This window comes from Gossypium hirsutum, chromosome D07 (assembly GCF_007990345.1).
Source record: "Gossypium hirsutum isolate 1008001.06 chromosome D07, Gossypium_hirsutum_v2.1, whole genome shotgun sequence".
Taxonomy (NCBI): domain Eukaryota; kingdom Viridiplantae; phylum Streptophyta; class Magnoliopsida; order Malvales; family Malvaceae; genus Gossypium; species Gossypium hirsutum.
The window spans coordinates 52,485-79,748 of record NC_053443.1 but is presented as its reverse complement, the minus strand read 5'-3'; the positions used below and the strand labels follow the sequence as shown (position 1 = coordinate 79,748).

The 27,264-nt window shown below is 33.4% G+C and overlaps 2 protein-coding genes and 1 long non-coding RNA gene across 16 annotated transcripts; all 3 read left to right on the top strand.

The window, feature by feature from the left end:
* Positions 1 to 224: 224 nt before the first annotated feature.
* Positions 225 to 16,409, top strand: LOC107932962 (glycosyltransferase BC10). Of its 7 annotated transcripts, none has more exons than XM_041097704.1 (15): positions 225 to 267; positions 1,149 to 1,634; positions 2,318 to 2,416; positions 2,628 to 2,741; positions 2,847 to 2,947; positions 3,038 to 3,109; positions 3,217 to 3,307; positions 11,099 to 11,179; positions 11,865 to 11,924; positions 12,017 to 12,139; positions 12,220 to 12,258; positions 12,362 to 13,311; positions 13,401 to 13,470; positions 15,163 to 15,238; positions 15,998 to 16,409. In XM_041097704.1, exons 2-12 carry the CDS (start codon positions 1,254 to 1,256, stop codon positions 12,488 to 12,490), a joined length of 1,290 nt encoding a protein of 429 aa, XP_040953638.1. In that variant the 5' UTR covers positions 225 to 267; positions 1,149 to 1,253; the 3' UTR covers positions 12,491 to 13,311; positions 13,401 to 13,470; positions 15,163 to 15,238; positions 15,998 to 16,409. The 7 variants fall into 7 exon arrangements, with proteins under 7 accessions (XP_040953638.1, XP_040953641.1, XP_040953634.1 ...); XM_041097707.1 differs by lacking the exon at positions 225 to 267 and adding an exon at positions 284 to 497 and having other exon boundaries at positions 2,628 to 2,681; XM_041097700.1 differs by lacking the exon at positions 225 to 267 and adding an exon at positions 284 to 497.
* Positions 16,148 to 19,820, top strand: LOC107938575 (valine--tRNA ligase, chloroplastic/mitochondrial 2). Its single transcript, XM_041097708.1, has 9 exons — positions 16,148 to 16,191; positions 16,395 to 16,458; positions 17,261 to 17,373; positions 17,748 to 17,895; positions 18,254 to 18,358; positions 18,459 to 18,560; positions 18,811 to 18,883; positions 19,022 to 19,188; positions 19,650 to 19,820. The coding sequence occupies exons 1-9, from the start codon at positions 16,148 to 16,150 to the stop codon at positions 19,818 to 19,820; spliced, it is 987 nt and encodes a 328-aa protein (XP_040953642.1).
* A 2,113-nt stretch (positions 19,821 to 21,933) lies between these two features.
* LOC121219465 (uncharacterized) lies at positions 21,934 to 27,257 on the top strand. Of its 8 annotated transcripts, none has more exons than XR_005916252.1 (5): positions 21,934 to 23,079; positions 23,165 to 23,822; positions 24,988 to 25,223; positions 25,697 to 25,840; positions 27,181 to 27,257. It is a non-coding gene; the product is annotated as an uncharacterized lncRNA (long non-coding RNA). The 8 variants fall into 8 exon arrangements; XR_005916251.1 differs by having other exon boundaries at positions 27,176 to 27,257; XR_005916250.1 differs by having other exon boundaries at positions 25,697 to 26,253; positions 27,181 to 27,195.
* The last annotated feature ends 7 nt before the right edge of the window (positions 27,258 to 27,264 follow it).

The following is a 27,264-nucleotide window of genomic DNA, read 5'->3' as shown; positions in this document are numbered from 1 at the left end:
TTTGGATTTTGAAAATTTCTAATCTTGCCCCTTAACGGGTGCTGAGGTTAGGCCATGCTGAGGAGTTTGAATATTACAAGTATGGTTTGATATGGTTTGATATAAGTGTATTAAAGAGCGAAGAGTAGGGGCGGCAAAATAGGGGAAGTTGGTAAAGCCCCAAAAAATGAGGTTTTTTTTTATTTATCTGGTGGAGATAAAAATAGGTTTGTAGTTTATTTACTTTAATGGGTATTTACGTTCTTATAACTAATATGCTTGATCATGGTAGTATTCTTTTTTGACGTCTTATTGATGGTAGTATTAATTAATTAATTATTAAAAAAGAGAAGAAAATTCTTTAGACTCGACTTACGTTACGTACGTTGCTATTTGCTATTTGTTGGTGGAAATGTTTGTGGGATCAGATCTCATCACTTGGCCTCGTATCTTCTCTTCGCTTAGTTTGTGCTGTGCATGATCATCCATCTCCTGCATTTCATTAGTTGCAGTTGCAAGTACTCTTCCTTCGTCCTTTTCTTCAATGCTTTTGGAAATGATTTCTCCATTCTTTCTTCCACGCACACCCGCATCAACCGCAGGCTGCTTCTTTTCTTTTCTTTCCTTCGTTGCGCTATTGCTCTGCCCTTTCCGCTGTCACCCAATTCTATCTTTTATTATTTTCGATTCTCTCTTTTTTTCCCCATTGAAATTCCTTTCTCAAGTCGTATTTGAATCGCCAGCCAAATCTTAATTTTCTTTGATTTGCTTTGCTGTTTGTTTTCACATTTCTATTTCTACTAGCCTATTAGGTAGACATTTATTTCCTGAAATCTGGTAAAAAACACTGCACTGCCTATGCATCAAATTTCTGGTCCTACATCCCACCTAGTAGCTCAATCATAATAATCAGTTAGTAATGCGTAAGCCTTCAATTTCGAACCCTCAAATCTCATGTATTCGCTTCTTCACACTACCCTTGTTTTTCATTTGGATTATTTCTATCACTCGACGCTCTAAAATTTTCCTAATATACAGCTGAGCCTTTCCTTTCAAAATCTACGTTCAATTTGCTATCTTAAAACATGCTTTTAAGGTTTATTAAGCACGCTTGCTTGCTTGTACCATCACTTTGATACTGTATTTGTTTCCCATCTTGCCCTTTTCAGATTGTGGTCGGGTTCCAATAAACTGATCAGCATTCCATTAGTGGTCTTTTCCCTCCCACAGTGATGCAGTGATATGGTAATTAGATAAGGAAACTGACTGATGCAATGAAGGCAACTCGTGCATGGCAGCGACGCATCAAAGATATTCTTCTCATGTCTGGTTCAAGGCAGCGCTCGCGTCTAAAGAGGCCAGTTTGGATTATTGTATTGGTAACTTTTGTGATCATATTCTTGATTACTGCCTTTCTGTACCCTCCAACAACATCGGCAGCCTGCTATATCTTTTCTTCTAGAGATTGTACTTTGTTCAACGAGCCATCAATATTTACTGCCAGGGAGTTAAGTGATGAAGAGACAAGATCTCACGTTGTATTTAGGGAAATCCTCAACACACCTCCCATCCAATCCAAGAATCCAAAAATTGCTTTCCTGTTTTTGACTCCAGGGACGCTACATTTTGAGCCACTTTGGGATAAGTTCTTTCGTGTAAGAATTTGTTCCTTGATCAGTATTATTTTTGTCTTGGCTTTGCATCAATTATGCAACTTCTCCTTTGCAAGTATTGCCAATAAGAATTCTTCTATTTCATTCTAGGAGTTTTCGTTGCATGGTTTTGTTGTTTTTATTATTTGACTTGCATTTTTTATAGACTTTGATTTGTGTGTTCGACTCCTTCGCGTTTAGCATTCAGCATTTAGATTAAGTACCAAAGTAGCGGTGAGCTTTTTTAATGTCAGTATCTGTTGAGTGACCCCACAAAAAAAAAAAACTAAAAATCAACTTCTTGGAATGACATAATTAACTGGGCTCTAAATTTGGTATCAGGTTTTGCAAGTGCGAAAGAAGTCCCTAAATTCTTGTGCCTAATGCGTGCACAGTTTCAAGATTTATTTCCAGGCTTTCCAAGCTACTCTAATCGCTCGCTAGCCTGTGATTTCTTTCTTTCCTTTTTAAAGTTTCCAAAGGCAACAAATTACAGCAAAATTTGAACATATCAATATATGCTTTTGCTGGGGGCCGGATACCAACTTCAATAACTTATATGCTTACTTGATTGAAAGTTTTAATTCACTATTTTATCTTTTTTAATTTCTGTCTCTGCTATCTAGTGCGATTTCTGAACCTCTCGAAGTCGATATTATAACTCATTAATTAACATTTTCCTGCAGGGCCATGAGGATAGATTCTCTGTTTATGTACATGCTTCCAGAGAAAAGCCAGTACACACAAGTCATTATTTTATTGGTCGAGATATTCACAGAGAAACGGTAGGTGGAAGGACTTGCATTAAAAAGGGTTGAGAGATTCATGATGGAATTTTACTCTGACTGAATGTTATTGGCCTCTTATCCATATGAAAGGAATTGTTGAATTAGTTTCTGTCAAAATTCTATACTTCGTTTTTATTCCTACTATTTGGCTGAAATATATATGGGGAACTTATACATTTTTTTTCTTAATCTTCTGCCTACTTAAAAGGTTCTCAAGCGCAAAGAAGGGAAAAAGAAAAAGAAACTTTCAAAGGATGGGCGGGCACGTGCAATTTTGGTTTTGATGATGCCCCCTTTTGTTCCCCAAATTCTGATGAATTCAGTCTTCTTCATTCTTTATTTTAAAATTGCTTTTCCATCATTAAATTCACACGTCTGGTTGAATATACTATATAGTGCCTCCTAAGAAGCAGGTATCAAAATGCAGGTGGTTTGGGGAAAATTTTCCATGGTCGATATTGAGAGGAGACTGTTGGCACGTTCACTTTTAGATCCTGATAACCAGCAGTTTGTGTTGCTTTCAGATAGGTAGTTAAGGCATCACATTTCATGCCATAAGATTCTCATCATAGGTACTACTCATCTAAACTTTTCCCCTTTTTAAACCTTCTTCTGCAGTTGTGTACCACTACACAACTTTGACTATGTTTACAACTACCTGATGCTCACTAATGTCAGCTTTATTGACTGGTAAGCAACATCTTTATCCTGTCATATAACGGGGTGTGAAATCCCCTATCATTTCTTGTGGTAAATATTAAGAGTATTTGAACACTACTTTTTCCTTATTTGATCAGTTTTGTTGATCTTGGTCCACATGGAACTGGGAGGTATTCAGAGCGTATGATGCCCGAAGTTGAGAAGAACGCTTTTCGGAAAGGTTCACAGGTATATTATTTACCGATTCCAATATTTCAATTCTAGAGTGGAATGTGGTTCGTAGTTCTCTCTTCAGAACTGTGGGCATGTTCTCCAACTGCTATGTGTGGCTATTACCAAGCTCTTTCCAGTTACCGTCTGTTAGAATAGCCCCGTTGTCTGGTATTGCTATTCCTGCCTTTTTTGCAAATATATTTTAGATATGTTTTTCTTGAGTGGGAGCCACATCTTGAAGACTGCTAGTTGATAGATTTGCAATTGAACTTGCCCCTTTCTTTACTCCCCATAGCTTTTACAAGTTATACTATGGTGGATGGGGATATTGAAACTATGCTCATTTCTTGTAAATATGAAAGAAAAATAAGATGCTGTTGGAAGGGATACAATAAACAAACTCTCAAAAGGAAGAAAGAAGTGTAGAACAGACTTGGTTGTTTTTTACTTGACTGCTAAAAAAGATTTTACACAAATAGTAGAAAACCTTATCTAAACTATATCTTGAACACCAATCATTTGTGTCAATATAATCTTTCTTATTCAAAACATAATCCTGATCTAAATCCTAGTCATCATCTTTATCTAAAATTTCTCACGAGGATTGTGATTGATCACTAAAAGATAATAACAAATCTAGTTAAAATAAAATAATATTAACAATATTTTAAACATTAAATGCTATTTCAATGGAAACATCAAGAGTTTTCCTCAATTTTCAAATTGGCTTAGTCAAAATATTTGCAAGTTGGCCTTTTGAGCAGCAGAGGACCAACTTTACTTCATTTTTTGCTTCAACTTCTCGAATAAAATGGTACTTACTCTTTATGTGCTTGGTTCGGCCATAGAAAACTGGATTTTTCTCCATTGCCACAACTGATTGATTATCGCAATTTATCCCTGTTGCCTTATTTTGAGTCAAGCCCAAATTTGGCAACAATTTTCTCAACCGGATTTATTGATTCACAATGAATGCAATATATTCTGCTTCTGTAGTTAATTTTGCCACATTTTATTGCTTCTTTGAGTTTCATGCAAATATAGTTAAACCAATCATAAATAGATAGCCTAAAGTGCTTCTCATACCATCACATGATTCAGTCCAATCACTATCTTTATAGCTCAACAATTTCACTTCAGATGAGTTGTGGAATAAAACACCAAAATCAATTACCTCAACACTCTTTTCTTGTTTGGAAAGAAGACTGACGACAAACATCATGTTTGGTCTAGTTGTCAGATACAACAAGCAATCAATAATTAGTTTTATCAACCTTGGTAGAAGTATCTTTTCGCTGAGCTTTTCATTTTAAGCCAATGGTGTGTCAACTTTGCAATTCTCCATCTTGAATTTTTTTTGTTTTGCACTTGCTTGGCATAGTTGTTGAGAAATGCTAATATTCCTTGTTTGGATAGAGGAATCTCTATTCCAAAAAAGTAGGACTCCTCTCCCAAGTCTTTCATTTCGAATACCTTCATCATTTAATTTTGAATTGTTGCTCCAATTCAGAGTTGCTCCTTATCACTAGTATGTAATCAACATATAGAGAAACAACCAACAAGTCATTATTGTCAATAACTTTGGCATCCAATGTAACCTCATTAAGAGTCTTTTTGAATCTCAACCTCAGCAAAGGATCATCTATTCTAGAATACCAAGCTCTTAGAGCTTGTTTCAATCCATACAAAGCCTTTTCCAAAAGAAAAACTTTGGCTTCCTTATCTTTAATAACAAAGCTTTCAAGTTGTTCAATTTAGATGTCCTCATGAAGATAACCATCCAATAATGTTGATTTAACATCAAGTTGAAATACTTTCTAACTTTTTTGTGCTGCTAAGGCTAATAACAACCTTATTGTGTCCAGCCTCGGGACTAGAGCATATGTTTCTAAAAAATATGATACTGTTGAGTGTAATTTGGTGTTGAGTTTGTTGATAGAACCATCCAGATTCAAATTGGTTCTATAAATCCATTTGACTCCAACAATGTTCTTGTTGCTAGGTTTATTGATAAGCATCCAAGTTTGATTCTTTTCAATCATTAGAAAGTCTTCCTTCATGGCATCTCTCCATTTTTAAAATTTGAAGGCTTTTTCAAAGATTGCAGGTTCAAGTATATCAACATTTGCCCTTTGATACGTCAGTAAGTGGTCTGATTCCACTTACTGGATTATGATCAGTGATTTCTTCATCAAAAATGAAATCTTCTTATTGTTGAGAGTTCAAATATGTTATACTTTGTTTGACATGTTGTTCATTTGTTTCCCAATTCCATGTTGCATGTTCATTAAACTTCACAATTTTACATATAATCACCTTGCTTGTGAGTGGATTGTAAGCTCTATGGCATTTTGTGATGTAGCTATAGCCTAGGAAAATGTAAATTTCTACCTTTTGATCAAGTTTGTCCCATTTAACCTCGAGAACATGCACATAACAAATGCTTCGAAAATTTTTTAGATGATAAATTGAAGGTTTAGTGCCATACCATCTCTTATATGGAGTCCTTCCTTTCAAGGATTTGGTTGGTAACCTGTTAAGTAGATAGACAATAATGTTGGCTACTTTTGCCCAAAATTTCTTAACAAGCCTCTTTTCAAATAGCATGCATCTAGGCATTTCCATAATGGTTTTGAGTTTCCCATCACTAACACCATTTTGTTCTGGAGTATAAATTACAATCAATTGGTGTTCAATATCTGCAATTCTTCAAAACTCATCAAATCTATCATGTGTATTTAATACCATTATTTGACCTAATTATTTCTATTTTGGAATAGCGTGATTTTCAAGTCAGGCCTTGAACCCCAAAACAAGTTTGCAACCTCAGATTTTGTTTCGTAAAATATATTCAATACATTCTGGTAAAACTATTTATAAAAATGATGAAATATCTATTGCCATTCAAGGATATAATTTTTATCGACCCACAAACATCGAATTAATTGCAGCTTTTTATAAGCTTTTCGAGCCATGTTATTGGAAAAAAGAAGTTTGCTTATCATTCGAAGCTAATATACTTCATAAAAATTAGAATGCTCTGCAATTGCAAGCTTGTTGAGCACAACTTCATTCATATGTATGTGATTCAGGGCTTTGTAGTTGAAGTTGTAACACCCTTATCCTCTTGATGGACGGTACAGATAGGAGATGCTACTGGAAAACGTATGCACCAAAACCTATAAATTCCTTGATAATTTCGATTGTTGAAGCATTTCCATAAAATCATAAAAGATCGTTTAAAATCATTCTATAGCTTTAGAAACTTTTTAAAACTAAGGTCATTTTGGGGGTGTGATTGGGAGTGTTTGAGGTTAAGAACGAACCCTCGAAACCCAGAATGGGTCAAAATGCTGGAACAACGCATAACGACGTTGGGCCATGTGACATCGAGTTGTCACTTGCTGGTTAGGCAAAGTCACGATGTGGTTTAGGTGAAGTCGTGATGTTGAAAAGCCAAGCTCGAGACATCACCTATTGTGCAACCCCAAAAACACTTCATATTGTCCCAAAATCACCTCCAAACAGAGCATGCATAAAACATACTCTGATATTTCCCAAATACAAGAAAATCATCCCAAAACATGTTTAGTCATACTACTCATGTAAAGCAAGTTTAATATCATACAAAACATTTTCCAAGTAAAGAAATGGTACTATGAATGCATAGTTAACTAGAATTTCAAACATAATATGGTTAAACAAGACCATTAGAGCCTCCAACATAACAACTCGATAACAAGTAACTCAAAATACCAAGTGGAAATCAACCTAGCACATTTATACATGCTGACACCCTAGTTATATGCCACAAGTCATAAATGCACTAAGTTCATAGTTTTGATGATCTTGTTAATAGTGTAATGATTTTGAGTCAAGTCAAGCTTCAAGGATCCGAAAACGAGAATCTACAGGCAAAACCTACAGAACATAAGCATATATAATAGTATACCAACATGGCAAGGCATACATTAGCATACACACTTCCCAATGAACTCACATTATCAAGTCGTGTAATGGTCCTTATATCAAACATTCTATAACAATATTCTTTTTTCCTTTTTAATTTATTATTAATTTCATGACATTGCCCACTGTAATCTTAGTAAAACAGGACTTTGAACACTACAGGAAATCCACATACACCATATGAGCATCAAGGTGTTTTGCCCGAAGGCAAGAATAAGTAAATTATGAGACCCTCCGAAGAGGTAGTCTATGCCTAATGGTCCATATAACATGTCATACCAGGAGGTAAACCATCAGAATTTTAAGTATTGAATACATAACTCCAAACCCCACATAACACCAATACAAAAATCTAAAAAAGATCAGATATAATACCCTAATTGGCATGCCAATCATATCTTAATCTTTTTACCAAGTTTACATGGGCTTAAAAGCAAATCAAGCTCAATTCATATCTATTCATATCCATATTTTCTCATGACATCACATTCTATCAAAATAACATGAAAAAGGGGTCATTAGACCTCATATAACTATGCTTCTCATTTTATATGAAAATGGCCAAATTAACATATTTCAATGTTATAACATGAAAAAGGGGTAATCCTTGGAGAGTGACCCACGTCACAAAGATAACTTCATGAGATTTTTTCTTTTTTTCCTTTGCTATGGAGAATCGAATATGAGAGTGGGGAAGTAAATGGCTTAGTGCTCTTATTTCCTTTAATGAAATATAATTAATCTTAATTACTTCATTTAGTGGTCATGGTTACACCTTAAAATAGTTAGTGGAAATTCACGGAAAGGATTAAAGCTCTTCACTAACTCAACAAAGTTGTGGCATAATTACACTCAAATCTTGGCTTAATTGCTTATTAAGCCTATGACAACTAGCCACTTAAGTCCAAGAAATCTCCATGCTTTCCACTTATTCATTCTAGATTTGGCATGTTACTTTACTTCCTCATACAAGTTAGTCCTTAGAGCCTTTATTAAGTCTAATATAATTACATTGCTACCACTCTTTAGTGTCACATTAAATAATTAAAAGTTTGTCCTTAGAGCCTTTATTAAATCTAATATAATTACAAATTTTTAATTCGCTCTACCACCGAGATGACACAAATTTTGACATCGAAAATTTTAGGATGTTATAAAAGTAACCCATCCTTTTATGCCACAATTCAAATTCATTAATTGAATCGGTATAAGTTGATGAACTAGATTAATCAAACTTTAAGGAGAAACATTTGTCTTTCATGCCAACAGTTAAGAGTTCATGGCCTGATGGATAATAAATTATGCATGTTTTGTCTTTAAACACCAAAAATTAATTCTTTTCTAGTAATTGTCCTACATTGAGGACATTTTTATCTATTTGTTCAAATAAAACATCTTAATTGGTGTTTTACCTGACGGTGTCTCAACTATCATAGCTCCTCTCTTTTAACTTATATGAACTCATCATTACCATTTTTGACTTTAGAACAAGTTTTGTCCAACTCCTCAAATTAGTAGATATTTGATGTCTTTTATTATCAATGAGCCATGCACTTGAGGAGGTTTTTGTTGCATAGCAAGAAGAAACAAAACTTCCTCATCCTATTGTTCTAGGATATTTGATCCTTTAGCTTGTTGATCTTGTTGTTGGTTTTTCTTGCAAACTTTCTCCATGTGGCCTAGTTGTTTGCAAGACTTGCATTGTATGTCTGGTTTGTAGTAGCAATATTTCTCCAGATGTTTTTTTTTTTTTTTTTTGCAATGTGAACATGATGTAAAATTTCCTTTATTTCCATTTTTTACATTATTCTTGTTTCCTCTCTCTTTTGATTTTTCGTTCTTGTACTCATGTTGCGTTTTGCCTTTCCCTTTGACCATAAATGCACCTTTTTATTGAATCCTCTTGCACTATAAACCTCCTTTACTCTTGAGCCTCAAAAGTATAAATTAGTTTTGCCAGAAAAATCTTAGTCAAGTATTTGAAGTCTTCAAGTTTACAGCTCTTTTGTCTTTCATCTCCTCTCCAAGTAATTTGAGCTTATTCACTGTGTTCATGAGTGTGTCTTTGTACTCTTTCAAAGTTTCAGACTCTTTCCTCTTCAAAACTTAAAATTCTCTTTTGAGGTTAATCACTTGTATTTGTCTAGTAATGTCACTACCATGGAAGTCCTCCATGAGCATGACATATCATGATTCTAATTAATTTTTTTCTTCAGATATGGATGATTTGTTACAACTTTTGGCTTTATACCTCTTTTCCTTTTCTTCGCTATGATTCTTTGTCTGAGTTATAATTGGATTGACCAAAAGTTAGTGTTCTTTCTTTCATTTTCAACCACATTGCAACGACAAAAAACATTCAGATATGTCTTCATGTTGACAGCCCATATTTAATCGTTTTCAGTTAAAAAGGTAGGTGGTGGAGGCAAAAAACAACTATCTGAAACCATTTGGAGTTGACAAATGCTAGCTAATTTCTTACTCAACTCTTAAAGATATGTATGCCATTTAAGATCAAATAAGGTTCTTGACACCAAATTCTTGGAAGGGATAGAAGAATCAAAGAAAAAGCTTAGAGAGGAAAACATAAAAAGAATCCCGCTATGAGATATTCCCAGTGCAGAAGCATATTCATGCAGAATACTCTTCCACTTTTTTCCCCTCTCCAATTTTTAGGGGAGAGAAATATAAGAACAAGCTCGGTTATTTAGGCTTAAAGAAAAGATATAACACATATTTATATTAAAAATCTTTATCTAAACTATATTTTATGCATCAACCATTTATGTCCACATCATCGTTTTTATCTAAAACATAAACCTTATGCAAATTTTAATCATATTATTATATTAAAGCTTCTCCAAAATTTACTTCAAGGAGTATAATTAGTCTCTAAAAAATAACAATCTAATTAAAATAAAATAAACAATATTTTAAATACTGAAAATAGAATTATCTGCAACAGATGTCTTAGCTTTTTTTTTTCTAAACTATCACATCACATATATTCTTTATTTTTGGTATAATAACTGAAAGCATTACATCGGAATATGATTAATTCTATACAGGAATCAAACAAGATTTTTTAAGTTCTAGTTAAAAAAATTATATTATAGATTCATCTGATTTCAAGGTTAGTTAGACTAGAGGTTGTGCTTCTTTGCGTAATCACTGAAATTGTAGCTAACTTCTAGGTTGACAGTTTACTAAGTCAGTATTGGGGTCCGAATGTCCCATGGGGCCTTCCTTATATAACATATAAGAATAACAAGCATCATATAGTGGATCCTCTGTTCCTGATAGTTACATTTTCAGTGAGGATACCATCATGTATAACTCTACTTTTCTCTCGGTAAAATTTATACGCCAAGCTATAAATAATTGTGCATATTACTTGTTAGGGTAAGGTTTGCATTGTGCATAAATGAAATGATCACGTCTTAATTTCTATAATTTTATGGCATGCAACTTCTGAATTTATAATTTAAGCCAGCCAAATAGTTTCTGAGATAGCTACCTATGTATTTTGGAAGTAGAATATGACAATTGAATATGGTGGATGTCTTTTCATGGATTTGTGTAGTTCTAAAGTCCTATTCTCTTGTCTTTTAAAAATTATTATGATTAACTGCCATCGTAGCTTATTGTGCTGAGTAAATAAATAGCTGTAAGTGTTTAGTTTTAACAATGTTTTCTGGCAGGAGATTATAAGGTTTTGCCTGAATATGTTTTCATGGATCTTTTGTAACAGTTTTTTTTTTTTTTTGCTAAAAAAATAAAATGTGGCAATGATTTTTCTCATACGTTTAGCTGGTTTTGATTCATATTTTATTTCAGTGGTTCAGCATGAAGCGTCAGCATGCCATAATAGTTATGGCAGACAACCTATATTACAAAAAATTCAAGAATTATTGCAAGGTAATTGTTGAGCAGAGCTACTTTGTTGCTATAATGAAGCAACTGTATAACCTTAGAATTAGAGGTGCTCATGGGCCGGGCGGCCCGGCCCGGCCCAACGGCCCGCCCGAAATATGAGAGGGTTTGGGTAAAAATATAGGCTCGAAATATGGGCTTGGACAAAAAAAAGAGGCCCGATTAAAAAACGGGCCGGGCCTCGGGCACCACTTTTTTGGCCCGGGCCCGGCCCGGCCCGAATATAATAAATATTTTTATTTTTTAATTTTAAAATACTTTTTTAAATTTTTTTTAATTTTAAAATATTTTTAAAATACATTTTTAATTTTTTTTAATTTTAAAATATTTTTAAAATAATTTTTTTTATTTTTAAAATAAATTTTTGGTATTTATTTAAAAAAGGGCCGGGCCGGGCTCGGGCTTATGAATTTTTTTCCCGGGCCGGGCTTGAGCAAAATTCTAGGCCCATATTTTGGGCCGGGCCGGGCCCGGGCCTAGAACCCGGGCCGAAATTTTTTCTGGGCCCGGCCCGGCCCATGAGTAGCTCTACTTAGAATGTTGCTTGCCTATCAGTTTCTGTTATTAAACTCACAATACTTTCCATTTTTTTTATTTAAACCTCAAATAAAATCTTACTTGATATGATGGGTGTCACTTCATTAACAAAAATCTTATGTTGTTGTGTCAGCCACATATGGATGGACGCAATTGCTATTCAGACGAGCATTATTTGCCAACCTTTTTTAATGTTGGTACATCAGACTTGTTTCTTCTGATGGCATCAATACTTACTATATATAGAAGTGACGTCGTGAAATCAATTATTTTTATATACAACAGATGATTGATCCTAGTGGAGTCGCAAATAGGTCAGTAACATATGTAGATTGGTCAGAAGGGAAGTGGCATCCCAAAGCATTTAGGGCCCAAGATATAACATTTGAGTTCCTCAAGAACCTTATGGTACGTCTACCTATTCATGCATTTCCAAATGTGAGTTTGCTGGTACAAACTTTGAATCTGATGTTTGACTGACTGTGCAGTTCATTGAGGAGAGCATACATTTCACAAGTGGTCCACAGGTAAAAAAAAGTTTCCTACTGTTTTTTGTTTTGAATTTGAGATTTTATGCATGTTTGTTTGGAAGAAAGAAGGAACAAATAGGTGTGTTGTTTGTTGGTGCAGAGGAGAGGGATAAGTGGGCCATGCTTGTGGAATTCAATGAAGAGACCTTGTTATTTATTCGCAAGAAAGTTTTATCCAGAAACCTTGCACAGATTGATGATCCATTTCTCTAATTATACCACGATATAGCCATCCATATACAGGGAGAGAGTCTTGTCTTTGCCTTTTTTATTTTTTTTTGTTTTTGGTTTGGCTAATATTTCAATTTGTATTCTAATGTATTGTATTTCTATTGTCGAATCGAATGTCTACATTTTATAGTTATAGCTGCTAGTCTAGTATTGAATTTAAGCTATGCTATGATATGAGCGTAATGAATAATGTGTTGTAATTAAATTTTATATTCCATCAATTTGACTAAAATGGATGAATTTTGAAAATTTCTAATAGTTTAATTAGGATATATGAATGTATTAATTATTTGTCTAGAATTATTTACTTAAAACGGATGAATGCATAGAATCTAAAAATAACTTAGTAACCATCTATATAAAGAATTCTAAGTGATAAGCTAACGAAAGCCAAGAAAAAAAAGTAAAAAAATATTGAAGTGATGAGTCATAATTTCCCTAACAATTTTTCAATCAATAATACAATCTAAAATCGAAATTGAAACCTCAAATAAAAACCCAAATTGAAACCTCATCCCACGCTTAAACTACAACACTTAATAAACCTTTTTATTAGCCGTTTCTCTCTATCTCTCTCGGTCTCCCTGTTTTCTTTTCTTTTCTTCCTCATTTCTTCTGCTTTCATAATAAATCCTCAAATATATCTCTTCAATCCAAATCTCCTCCCATTTCTTTACCAATTCTCTCTCTCGGTCTCTTTTGAATTTTTTTCCTCTCATTTTTTTAGCTTTGGGTAACCAAAGGCCAAAACACACACACGCTACACTCTGTTTTTTGTGGTTTTTGAAATCCCCTGCTTCATCCGAGACGAATTTTGAGGTATGAATCTTGAACTTTGTCTTTGTCTGTCTTTGCCTTTTCATTTCTATTCTGTTTTCAGATCAATGTTTTTTTTACTTATATTTCAGTGGGTTTATTTCTCTTCCGTTTCTTTGTTGCGATTTTTGTAACTGCTGCTTCATCGGAGTCTGATTTCAGGTATGAATCTTTGCTTCAACATTGTCTTCGGCTTTCTCCGTTTTAATTTAAGATTTATGCTTTTTTACTTGTGTTTTTTTTTGTTTTTGCTATGTGTTTGAAATTTATTGATGTGGTCTGTGAGTTACTTTGTGGTTGTTTTATGCTATATCAGTTGGTTATTTATTAGGATTTTCTAAATAGGTGACCTAAATTAAAAAAAAAGTAGTTGTTTAAAAAAAACGACAGATACATGAACAAATATTATTAGGATTTAATTATTGTTTTTTCAATAAAGTTTACAATCACCGAAATCTTTATATTAACTCCTTTATATTAAATGATAAACCAGGTCGGATCCAATTTAATATTTATAAGAATATTTTTAGAAATATTTTAATTAATTGTTTTGCAGAAATTTAAATAATGCATATATAATTATTTCAATAGTTTTCCATTCTTTATAGAAATGCGAAGTACTAAACGATGAAAACCGGCATATAGGATTCCAGACTGGGACATTCTGTTTCTTAGTTTTCTCAAAAAATCTGTACTTTAGTTTTAAAAAATAATAATAACCTAATTGGGATGCTTGTTAACATTGATAGTAATTGAAGAATTGGAGAATTTCAACCGATTTGCTAATTGCAATGGTTTTTTTCGATTTGGGTTTCATGATCATATACGGTGGAGATTGTGAAGATTCGTGTATGCATATATGTTTTCTTTTTCATACTGCTAGGTGCTTGCATTCATTAGTAAGGAATGGGTATATTTTCTTTAAAATAGTTGGGATTGTTCGTGTTCTGTTGGGTATGATTTGCAAATGGATTTTGATTGGAAGTTTTAGATAAACCCATGGTATCTCTGTATATCAGCTGAATGGGAAGTTTTGTGTGATTATTGATATATCCATGTGGTGAAATACTCGGATTTTGGTTAAAGATAGAATTATATTCATCTGTGTTACCTAGCCTTACATGAAGCGAAATTGAGTTGTAATCTTTTAAGTGAATAGAGATGCCTTGGATATATTCTCTAATGATGTCATAACCAATTTCTTCTTCATTTATTGTCATAGTTGATTTCTCAATGCATTCTGGTTCTGAATAATTGTTCTTTCTCTTTTGATTTTTTTTTGTTTTGGGTTAGCTTACAGAATTTAAAATTTTTTTTTGACCAATCGTTTGATAATTATTACCTTATACAAGTGCTGTTTGATTTTCTCTTTTTATGTTGTCATAGTGTGTATAAATATTAAGGGTTAAATATTTTAGAATTAAAAGCAAATTGATATGATATATATACCAGTTATGATATTATTTAATTCATACTATACAATTAATATAAAATGAAATAGTTTATGTAGTATTTTGATTTATTATAATTTTTTTAAAATTTTTAAAATTTTTTATAATTTTAAAATTAAGACTAAATTGTCATAGTGTATAAATGTTGAGGGTTAAATATTTTAGAATTAAAAGCAAATTGACATGATATATATACCAATTAGAAAAAGCCACGTCATCGGGTGAACAAAATATATAATCTCAAATAGTTGGATGACTAAATTGTAATTTTTCATAGTTTAAAGATTAAAACGGAAATTCACATTTAATTCAGTGTCCCATGGACCACAGTGTAGTTTAATAGCACTATAATCAAATATTCAAAGCCCTATTTGGTTAACAATGGAAGTTTGATTAAATCCAGGGTTTTTAGCTGCTTCCATGCTCTTTTCTTCTTCATATCTGGAAAATATTGCTATCTAATTCAGAAGTACTTCTGGGTAAGTCTTTTTTTTCTCAATTTTCTACCTTAACTATTGATTAAATCATTCATTAAAATAATTTTAAAGAAGCATAATGGAAATTTGAAATTTCACAGATGCTAGCTGGTGATCAGGGGGGAAATTAGATCATTGGGATATTGAAATGATCAAATGGCTTTTATGTACTATTCTGCTTACTTGATGGTTAACTTAACCATCAAGAACCTATGCATTAGGGAATAAGAGGCATTTATTTTTAGTATGTAAATAGTAAAAACCTGTCATCCTCCTTTAGATCTTGAAGGAGAAATCTAGGCTTTATGCTGCAAGTTGGGTAAGGGATATTGGTCCTGATCTTAGACCAAATGATTATAAGAAGGGTTTTTGGTGATGGGTTTTCTTTAAATTTTTCTAAAAATATAAGCTACAACTCAACTCCCAAGTCTCTGTCTTTTGGGGGAGATAATGTTTCGTTCTCTTATGGGAAACCTATGGACTAGAATTGAACTGCTTGGAGTCAATCGTAATCACCATATCGATCTCTTCCTCTTAATCCTTGTTTTATTATTTCGATTTTGCTGCTGGAGAGGACAAAAATAAACTAATTAATGGAGGAGATAACTCAAAATTTGATGAATTCATATTGTTTGTAATACTCACGCATATCTCTTTTGCAATATTTGTCATTCTTTACATCAGAGTTTTATTCCCTAATTTCTTACTGATAATCACTTAGTCTTCATTATTGTATTTTACAGTATTTCAGATTTGTTTCAGGTTTGGAGATATGGTGCAACAGATGAAAATTTATTAAGAAATATACGTTATAGTGCTTTGGAGCAGACAAGTTGATGTCCAGACACTAGAGGGTCAAATGGAAACAGAAGTTATGGTAGCGGGGAGTATAGACGGCTCCTTCAGGTATAAATGGAGTTGGAAATAGATATAGATGTATCTGCATCCTCTTCCAAGTACAAGATGTCTCCGATTCCCTATTATTGTAGTATAAATTCTACTAGTTTAGGTGGATCTACAATTTATTAACATGGGGCATTACTTGTTGGCATTTCTTTGCGTTTATCACATTTATTGGTGTCAAAATACAATATGCTGAAGTGTGTCATCTGTTACTCTGTTCGGAGTAATAACCTCTAATTTGAAATGGTTGTGTCAGTTCTTCCAGTGCTCATGTATCAGGGTTGGGTGACCTAAACATGCCATACTTCTTTCAACTTGCTGTCAAGTGCGATAAAAATTAGGTCTCCTTTCCAATTTTGTTGTGACATTGGAACCTCTACATTTCTTGCTCATCTTTTTGTTCTGCCAATGATCTGGTATTCTTTTTGGCGTTACCATCTAACATTACATGTCCCTTCCTATTGTTGTATTGGAGCTATTACTTGTTGTGATGCATGGTGCATTCTCCTTCCACTGCAACATACGTGCAGATGCACTTGTTCTTTCTCACTTCCATTTTTCCATTCAGTGTCTGTTACATTGTATTTCTAAGCATTTGTCTTGTTGATTTGTTATTTTCTACTGGTTGCTATTGTGACATATGTTTAGCTTCTTTCGATGGCATTGCAAAGGAACTTATACTGTTTCGATGGCACATATATATTATTAATTATTGGATAGTTTGAGTACACACTGTGTTTATTGATTGTACTATCAACAGTATTAATCTGAGTTATGCTTGCATTTGTAACTATTGTTATTACTCTCAGAAGAAAAGAAATCTATTATTATTGCATAGGGTGTAACTTAAATTTTCTTTTCATATCATTACAATGTCCTGTTCCTAAGAAGATTGGCATCATCTAATCGGTAAACTTTCCTTTTCAGTTTAACACGGAGGGGTATCTTCTAAGGCTTCCTCTTCCAGAATGTTGGGTGGTAAGAAAAAAATACTGTGCTTGTTTCGCCACCATCTATTTATTTGTATAGTGGAGCCAAGTTACCTCCATTCATACATACCCTGATTATTCTTTTTCTGAATGCTACAGAGAAGTTACTTGAGTATTGTTGTTCATTTTTCAGATCTCAAAACTGCATATGCTTATTGATGCTGTCACTGAGAGTTATAACAAATATTTCTTTGGGGATGTTGGGAGAGAAATATATGATTTCTTTTGGGGTGATTTTGCTGACTGGTATGTAGAATGTTCTTTTATAATCTGCTTTCTGCTAATAGAACGCAGTTCTATTGTTTTATGCCATTAAGGTCTGGATTTTATGCCATTTACAGATCATGAAAACTGAAAAGTAATGAAGTTTATGCTGTTGTTATATAGCACATAATGCCCTTTTTTTATAAGGTTAAAGTTGTAAAATTCATTTGGTGGATAGTGTGTGTTATTTTATTGTTATCATTACTAGAATTCTATTGTAAGTTGGATCAGTATGTGCTGTTGACACATGCTTGTATAATTTTTACCCTGATTAGCTGTAGTTATTTTTGTGTTATATGTACAGTCTTTAGATCTGCAACCCATGCTTGGGATTTATGTTTTTGTTGTTTGCGTAGGTATATTGAAGCCAGTAAAGCTCGCATTTACCACTCTGGAGATGATTCAGTTGCTTTGGTAGCTCAGACAGTTCTACTCTACGTTTTCGAGAAAATACTGAAATTATTACATCCATTCATGCCATTTGTAACTGAGGAACTGTGGCAGGTGTGGGCTTTGTAGTGTTTACCACGTTTTTTGTTAATATAATTTTTATCAATTAAACTCATTTAGTTTACCATATTCTTGATTCTGATCATTCATGCTAAATATTATGTTTGGATAAAATTCGCTAGAACACAATTTCCATTGATGAGCACCTTATCAAGTTGAGATTTAATGTGCACAGCTGACTTTGGACATGCACATATACTTAAGTGAATTTTGGGTTCACATTACAGCATACATGAATAGTGCTTCATACAAGAAATGATATTTTTTCTATTTCTTTTTATTGTTTTAGGCATCCCGTAAGGTTTTCTGCAGATGTAACTGTGGATTTTTCTATTATTTTATTTATCTTCAGGCACTTCCCAATCGGAGAGAAGCTCTTATAATATCTTCCTGGCCACAAACTTCTCTTCCCCGGAGTACTCATTTGGTAAAAAGATTTGAAAATTTACAAGCTCTGGTGAGTTTATAGAACTCTTCTTTTTTCCTCTACATTCGCCACCAAATACTCTTCAACCCAAGGTAAGGGAATCGCTAACCTCTGATAATTTATGTGCTAGACTCGAGCAGTCCGGAATGCTAGAGCTGAGTATTCTGTTGAGCCAGCAAAGCGCATAACTGTTTCTATTGTTGGTAGTGAAGAAGTCATTCAGTATATATCTGTAAGTGTAGTTTGTTTCTTTAGGGATTGTCTTATTAATTATAAAGAAAAATGAATGGCACCGTTTTGTTTCTTTTCTTGATTGTGCCATCTTTCGATGCATAATATATACTTGTAACTATACTACCACAGGCTGTTGTAAAGTCTGGCGCAAGAAGGAATGGCTTAATGAACAATAATAATGTCTTAAGTATCTGTATTCTTAGCATATCCGCAAATCAATGTTGATAGGTTGTATCCTCTTGATGCAGGAAGAGAAGGAGGTTTTGGCTCTCTTATCCAAGCTAGATTTAGACAATATTCATTTCGCTGATTCTCCTCCAGGCATGTTTACTTTGAACCATATATGCTTTGGTCCTAGGACAAAGAAATGCTTTGCATAATCATTTCACTAATAGTACTTCCTATTGATTCTCTTTGATATATGAAATGTTGGACATCTATATGTATTTATACTTGCAGAGGATGCAAAACAATCGGTTCACCTTATTGCAAGTGAAGGACTGGAGGCATATCTTCCCCTTGCTGATATGGTTGATATTTCTGCTAAAGTGCAACGCCTTACCAAGCGCCTATCAAAGATGCAAACGGAGTATGAGGGACTTAAAGCTTGCCTCAACTCTCCTAAAGTATGAACTTTACTTTGTCATTGATGTAGATGCACTAATATTGCACATTACTTTGGCACAAATGGTAATAGTGACCACTGTGCTTAAGCTTGTCAAACATGACTGAATGTACGGATTAAAATAGGATAAAAACAAGGCACGGAACTTAAAAACAACACTACTTTGTAGTAGTCAGAGTTTCATGGAGAGGATTCCTGAATATGTTTGCTATGGCATTTTGTTTATTATGTGTCAACTTTAGTGGGGGCACTTACCCAGAGAACATAAAATTAACTTTAGGGAGAAGCTCAAACTGTTGTTTTTTTTTTAAATCAATTGGGAAAGTTTATGTGCTATAAAGCATTTGGAAAAGTTTGGCACACTTCAATTTGGTGTATCATGAGAACTAGCTGTTGTTCGTGTTCAACATTGCTACTAAAGTTAATTGATAGTTCACTGTTTACTCGCGTAAGTCTTCTTAGGATGTGTCAACTGATGGCCTTTTCTTCTCCAACAAGCTTCATATTCTCCTATGCTTGTTGATGCCTGCAATTGCTTACAAGCCTCTTACAATCTATAATATGTGTTCACTGCAGTTCATAGAGAAAGCTCCCAAGGATGTTGTCCGTGGGGTTCAGGAAAAAGCAGAATAGAAGATTAATTTGACCAAAAACCGATTGGCTTTCCTGAAATCAACTGTTACGCTTTCGCAATAGGCTCCATATTGGTCATATTTTCAGTCTTAGCAAAGCTACACGGCCTGTTGGGATGATCTGCACTGTTTACTCATTTATGTCACTATAAACTCCATTTCAACTGTTCTGCACATTCAACCTTTAGAGGACTTTGTAGTTTTCTGTTGTTAGAAGCATATTATACCCAAAGTTCCGCACTGATAACGTGAGCCCAGAACGCAACTGGCTTGGTCAGATAAGAGGGATAGAGCAATCCTTAAATTGAGTGGAATTGAAATGCCATAATTGTGCTTTCATTGTTTAATCGAAGTTACAAAAAAATATTAAACCTTGCTCATTGTTCTTCATTGTACCTTTTTTCAGGTATTGATTTCATTGGTTTCTTGTTTTGGGTTCCAATCTTCCATAGATTTAAGTAGTATTTCTTTTATCAAATATTATTGGCGTGGGAGAATGGAAGATGATGGGTTTCTATTACTCAGTGTTAGCATTTCTTTTATCAAATATTATTGCCTCGGTTTGAAGCGTGACATGAAAACTTGTGGATTCTTTTACTTTTCCTATACTAACATGTTTAGGAATTTGAATGAAATTGTGTAATAAAATGTGAATTAGGATTAAGTGAATGAATGTGTGGAGGTTTCAATGGCCTTTTAGATTTGGCATGTTTTTTTGGGTAGCAAGAATGGTTATGATGAGAATGGAATTCACAACAATTGTTCCATTTTCATATGTATATCATCGTGGTCTAATCCGTAATTCACAAGTAGAGTTTCTAAATTATGCTACTACATAGGTGCCCATCTTAAAGTACAATTTTTTCTCAAGTTGTGCTCCCATTGCTCCAAGACTCGAGAAATATCTACCTAATATTTTTATAATTTTTGTTGAGCAGAATACTTTTCTTCTCTGTTTTTAGTTGAGATATATTTCTTTTTGCTAATATGTTCGGTGGGTTTTTGTCAAGGTTGGTTACTGAATTACTATGGGACTTGGGGAAGGGTTTCTGGGTTTGATTAGTTAAATTTTGTTTAATTTTTAAAAAAAGTGAAATTTTTATTTTTAATAAAAGCATTAGTTAAAATATTAAAATTTTAAACATTACAACAATACAGGTATATTCCGGCTTAGGTAGTGGGCTTTTGTTTTTTAGCTAATTTTAAGCCATCAAAATTCTATGTTCTTTCAAATATTTTGTGGTTTTAAGAATATTAATTCAGATATCGAATGCAATTCTAAAACTAGAAATTTGTTTCATCAAAAAGAGTAAGCTTATATTTTTTACTTAAGTTTCAGTTTAGTATGTCGGTTTTAATTTTTAAATTTAATGTTGAAAGCCTTAAACTGAAACCTTAGACAAATTATTGTACAACCTAAATGTCATGGAATCAATGGAAAGATTTTTTTCAGTGAGCTAAAGACGAAAATTCAAATTTATATTGCTTGATTAGGTTGCTTGTTTTCACTGTGTATAAATTGCTCTTGTTTAGTTCTAAACTTACATGGTTGTCATGGTCCAACTTTGGCACAAAGGTAAAGAGCTTTGCTTTTTATTTATTTATTTATTTATTTCCAAGTGTTTTGATTTAGCTTCGGTTTGAGGTTTCGATTGCAATGAATTTTGGTTGGGTGATAATTTTTCTAGTAATTAAAGACGTTTTATAATTTTACAATTTATAATATATACAAGTAAAAGAATTGAACAAAAAATTTTAAAAATTATTTTAATATAATGTATAACTTAATAAAACATAATCCATATAAAAATAATATTAAAATGAAATAAAAAATATAATTTTTTATTTCAAAATTTTCGTGACTTTTTAGTTAATCTTAAGTTTTCCAAACTTTATATTCTTTCAAATATTTTGTGGTTTTAAATATTTGAGATCGTAAATTTTGAACAAAAGAATAAAAAATAAATATATAAAAATAGTAATGTATACATGGACAAATAATAAATGAAAAAGAGATTTTTTTTGTTTATTATTATTTTTCAATAGAGAATGCAATAGATGAAACTTTAAATATATAATAAATAAAAACATATTTCATATTTTTTTTTCAATAATAATAAAGAAGTTAAGGGATCCATTGGAAACCCCCTCATATTTTCCTCTAGAGGTTTTTTGACGCTAAAAAGACCCAACTCGGTAGCACCAAAACCAGTAGCTATGGCGGAGTCAATTTGCAGAGCACTAAGAGACGGAGCTCTAGAAGGCGAGCTCAGATTCTTTATATTTCAGCAACAAAGGTGGATTCGTTTACCTATTGGCTCTGGCACCGGAGTTATGGACTCTGGTTCTAAGTCATAGGACTCAGATTCTTTATATTGCGGATATTAGTTTTGTGATTATGTACTTGGAAGTAGTTCCTGGTTGTTTGGTTCTTGAATCCGGGACCAGTAGTGGCTCCAACGGGACATGTGTATACCTTTCCATTAACTGAGGGCTGCCTCAGCTAGGTAAGCCTTAATGTTTATCGTTTGCAAAAGTGCATTGTGATGAAATATGATATGGTAACTGCTTAGGTTGAACTTGAATTCTGGGTTATCTTGAGTTGATGTCTTCATAGATCTACATTTTGTTGCCGTGATACTTCATTGTCTCTAATTGTGTCGGCTTACGGATCTTTATTAGTTTCATTAGTGAGTGCATTGTTATGAAATTTTGGTTTCAAAGATAGTTATGAAATATGATTTTAGAAACTGCTTAGGTTGAGCTTGAATTCTAGGTAGATTTCAGAAGTCTGTTCAGGTAGATGTATTCTTCGATCGACATTCAGTTGCTGTCATGCTTCATAGTCTCAAAATTATCTTGGTTTTATGGAACCTTGCGTAGGTCTTATTTATGATGTATATTTTGTCCCATTATATGGTTTCTGTTTGTCTAATTGATAATAGAAAGATCAAAGGATGGTTGTTTTTTTTTCCTTGATTCTTCTGTGTTGGTTCGCGAAAGAAGGAATGTTTTACGATTTTTCAAAGAGGATTGGAATAAGCGCTTTAGTCACTGTGGGAGTCCAAGATATTCAGGGTGAGGGATTTCTGATCAGTTTTCTGGGTTGGCTGACTCCGTATTTCTGGACCTACCGCAACCTTGGCTAACCATTCCTTCAGCTTGAAACATGTTGAAACAAGATGGAACTCTGTGTTCCTTCTCACCTTGCATCGAACAAGTGCAACGTTCATGTGAAGCTCTTAGATCTGACTTTACAGGTAACATATTAGAAACAAGTTATCCTATCTTGTTCAAGCAGTTTTTCTTTTAAAGCATCATGAACTTTGCATGTAATATGCACAGATATATGGACCTTTGAAATGCTGCTCCACATGTATGAAAACCGTGAATGGAAAATGGATCACTTGAAGGTCAATGATGGGAATTCCACTTCATGCCCTCCACACAAGAGGAGGCAGCCTTCAAGTGAAGCAAGTTTGGGGGACAATGCAAGTTCTCCAACAGTCATGGCTTGGCCATCTGCCGAAACTTGAGGGCATACCGGATATTTGACATTCGCAAGGAAGTGTTTCTTGAAAAAAAAAAACTCTTTAACAAGTTGCAATCAATTCAAACACTGAGTTTTCATCCTGCTATTATGATTGATTCTTTGCTCACTCAATGACACATTCTTGAGTATTCACTTTACAAGTTTTCATCCTATTTTTGGCCTGGTTTTAAATCACTGTTGTGAGTTTAACATTGTCCAAGTTCAGGTCAGACCAGGCCTACAGGTATCATAGTCTCTTTTGATGATTAAATGATACATTAAACAGCTTCCAACGTCTCTCTAAATTCTTGATGAGAGACCCTTCTTTCTCCTGTAAATTGTGTCTACACTGTCTCCCTTTATTCTGATTTTTACCTTCTTTTTCTTTTGTTTTTATTTATTTTCTCTTCCTCCCTTTCTTTACTACAGCAGGACATTGAAATCCCCTTCTTCATCGGATTGCAATTTCAGGTATGATTTTCAATTCTACTAACTTTTTCGTTTCACGTCTTTTTTAGTTTCAGACCTATGCTTATCTTCTTTTATTTCTGTGGGTATTGTGGTTTTCATCTCTGTTTTAGTTTTCAGATTTATGCTTCTTTTTTTTTATTTTTCAGTGTGTTTTTGTTATCAGTTTTGGTGTTCAGCCTTATGAAACACTGCTTATATTTGTCTTTTTAAATCTTGTGATGTTGTCATTTTTTTGATAGTTTATCGCCTGTTATGTGTTTTATTTTTTTTTTCGATTGTTTGTTTTCTGTACTTAAGGACATTTTCTTGCAAATCTTTTGGGTCCTATTTATGAGATTTTACAGTGAAGATATGTTTCTAACAACTATATAAGTATCTACCCTAAAACCCTAACTGATTAGCAGAAAATAAATGGAAATATTTTCTTGTTTCTTTCCCTTTATCGTCTCCTCATGTTCCCTTTTTCAACAAGTAAAAGCATTATATTTGTTGAAGGAATAAGAAAACAGTAATTAAATCATACTGAGTTTTTAAATATTTTCAGAGAATTTGACGTTAAATACTGGGTTAATTTTCATTCTCATTCTAGTCCGCGGATATCCGGTCTTATCTTGATCCGGGATAAGCTATTCCAAGAATATTCCCATCATATCCTGTCCCGGTTCATTATTTTTAGTGCCCGGTTCAGCTGTTTTGGCATCCGGTTCAGATTTTTTTAGTGTTTGGACCGGGATACCTGTCGTACTTATTCCAGCAAGGGATATCCCGGATGGGGGATATTCTTTTGATGGATACCCCGGCATAGGTATATCCAATTTCAGAGATATTTCCGTGTTTTTAAGTTTGCCTTTATGTTATGGACAGCTGTATAAGCGGTGCTGATACCCAATTTCTATGGAACCCAACAGTAACTTTAAAATAGCCCCAAATACCAATAAACAATAAATGCAAACACCAATATTACTGGTATTTAAAAAACAGAAACAATTTCAAAAATTTATTCTTTTGAAAATAAATAATAATAAAAAAGTCTAGTCCAGAATGTAATTTTTGAAAATAAACAATGCCCCTTTATTTTTTATGCGTCTCTATCTATAGTTTCAGATATATGCTTCCTTTTTACTAATATTTTAAGTTAGCTTTTGTCATGGTTTTTGGTTTTCAGATTAAAAGAATCAGGCCACTTTTGGTTGGTTCCCTCTTTATTCTTGGATGAATATCAATGCTTTTGTTTGGTTGGTTCCCTCAAATGCGTAATAGGGATTCAGTGCTGAATGCTTTGAATGGCCATTCCGATCATGGCCGAATAGAAATAAAGAAAATTCTTCCCAAAATCTCCTTCACACTTTCTCTGCAAATGCGTTCAAAGTTGCTTCTTTTATCACAGCGTTACACTTTCAGGTTAGCAGATTTTTCTTTTCAAGTTTAATTTCGTTTGGTTTCTGTTCTTGCAATAATCAAATTTTGTTTTAAAAGGGTTTTTGGTGATGGGTTTTCTTTAAATTTTTCTAAAAATATAAGCTACAACTCAACTCCCAAATCTCTGTCTTTTGGGGGAGATAATGTTTTGTTCTCTTATGGGAAACCTATGGACTAGAATTGAATTGCTTGGAGTCAATTGTAATCACCACATAGATCTCTTCCTCTTAATCCTTGTTTTATTATTTCGATTTTGCTGCTGGAGACGACAAAAATAAACTAATTAATGGAAGAGATAACTCAAAATTTGATGAATTTATGTTGTCTGTAATACTCACGCATATCTCTTTTGCAATATTTGTCCTTCTTTAAATTAGAGTTTTATTCCCAAATTTCTTACTGATAATCACTTAGTCTTCATTATCGTATTTTACAGTATTTCAGATTTGTTTCAGGTTTGGAGATATGGTGCAACAGATGAAAATTTATTAAGAAATATATGTAATAGTGCTTTGGAGCAGACAAGCTGATGTCCAGACACTAGAGGGTCAAATGGAAACAGAAGTTATGGTAGTGGGCAGTATAGACGGCTCCTTCAGGTATAAATGGAGTTGGAAATAGATATAGATGTATCTGCATCCTCTTCCAAGTACAAGATGTCTCCGATTCCCTATTATTGTAGTATAAATTCTACTAGTTTAGGTGGATCTACAATTTATTAACATGGGGCATTACTTGTTGGCATTTCTTTGCGTTTATCACATTTATTGGTGTCAAAATACAATATGCTGAAGTGTGTCTTCTGTTACTCTATTGGGAGTAATAACCTCTAGTTTGAAATGGTTGTGTCAGTTCTTCTAGTGGTCATGTATCAGGGTGGGGTGACCTAAACATGCCATACTTCTTGCAACTTGCTGTCAAGTGCGATAACAATTTGGTCTCCTTTCCAATTTTGTTGTGACATTGGAACCTCTACATGTCTTGCTCATCTTTTTGTTCTGCCAATGATCTGGTATTCTTTTTGGCGTTACCATCTAACATTACATATCCCTTATTATTGTTGTATTGGAGCTATTACTTGTTGTGATGCATGGTGCATTCTCCTCCCACTGCAACATACATGCAGATGCACTTGTTCTTTCTCACTTCTATTTTTCCGTTCACTGTCTGTTACATTGTATTTCTAAGCATTTGTCTTGTTGATTTGTTATTTTCTACTGGTTGCTATTGTGACATATGTTTAGCTTCTTTCGATGGAATTGCAAAGGAACTTATACTGTTTCGATAGCACATATATATTATTAATTATTAGATAGGCGGAGTATTTTTTTAAATTTAGGTCTTCCTTTTTAGAAATTCCTAATAATAACCAACTGATCAAATAAACAGCATAAATATGAAACTAAATCAGAATGATAGAAAATTTCAATCAAAATAGGAAAGGATTCTCAAGATTAAACAGTGAACAAAGACAAGAAATGATGTTACAAATTCTACCTCTTTCATATCATCAACAGTTTGTGACCTTAAAGGGATATTAGCAAATGCTCTCATATTCAGCTTCAGCAAATCTTCAACTTTGACAAACCATCACTTCAAATATTCAAATACAGTTCAGTAACCATATGTCGCAGAGTTCGTGTCCTAAAAGAGATTAAACCAAAAAAAAAAACACTAATGAATAAAATAAATTTAATCGTATATAAAATAAATAAATAAAAAGAATTGGTAAAATGTTTTAATTTGATGAAAACGGCTTCTTTAAAAACTATTTGTTGTTTACTTATAAGCGATCTTTGAGCTGTTACCAGTAGTAATTTAGATTCTTGGTCTCCAAAATGTTGGTGTATAAACAATCATGAGAAGGAAAATGTTCATTTTGCAACCAAAAATTTTTTTCATGATTTTTATGTTTATTGATTGTATGCTGTCAGAAAAGATAATAAGCAACATTTTAGCCTTCTTGAGGAAAATGGGGAGCTTCTGATTCGTGCAAACCAAGGCCACACCATCATGGTGATGA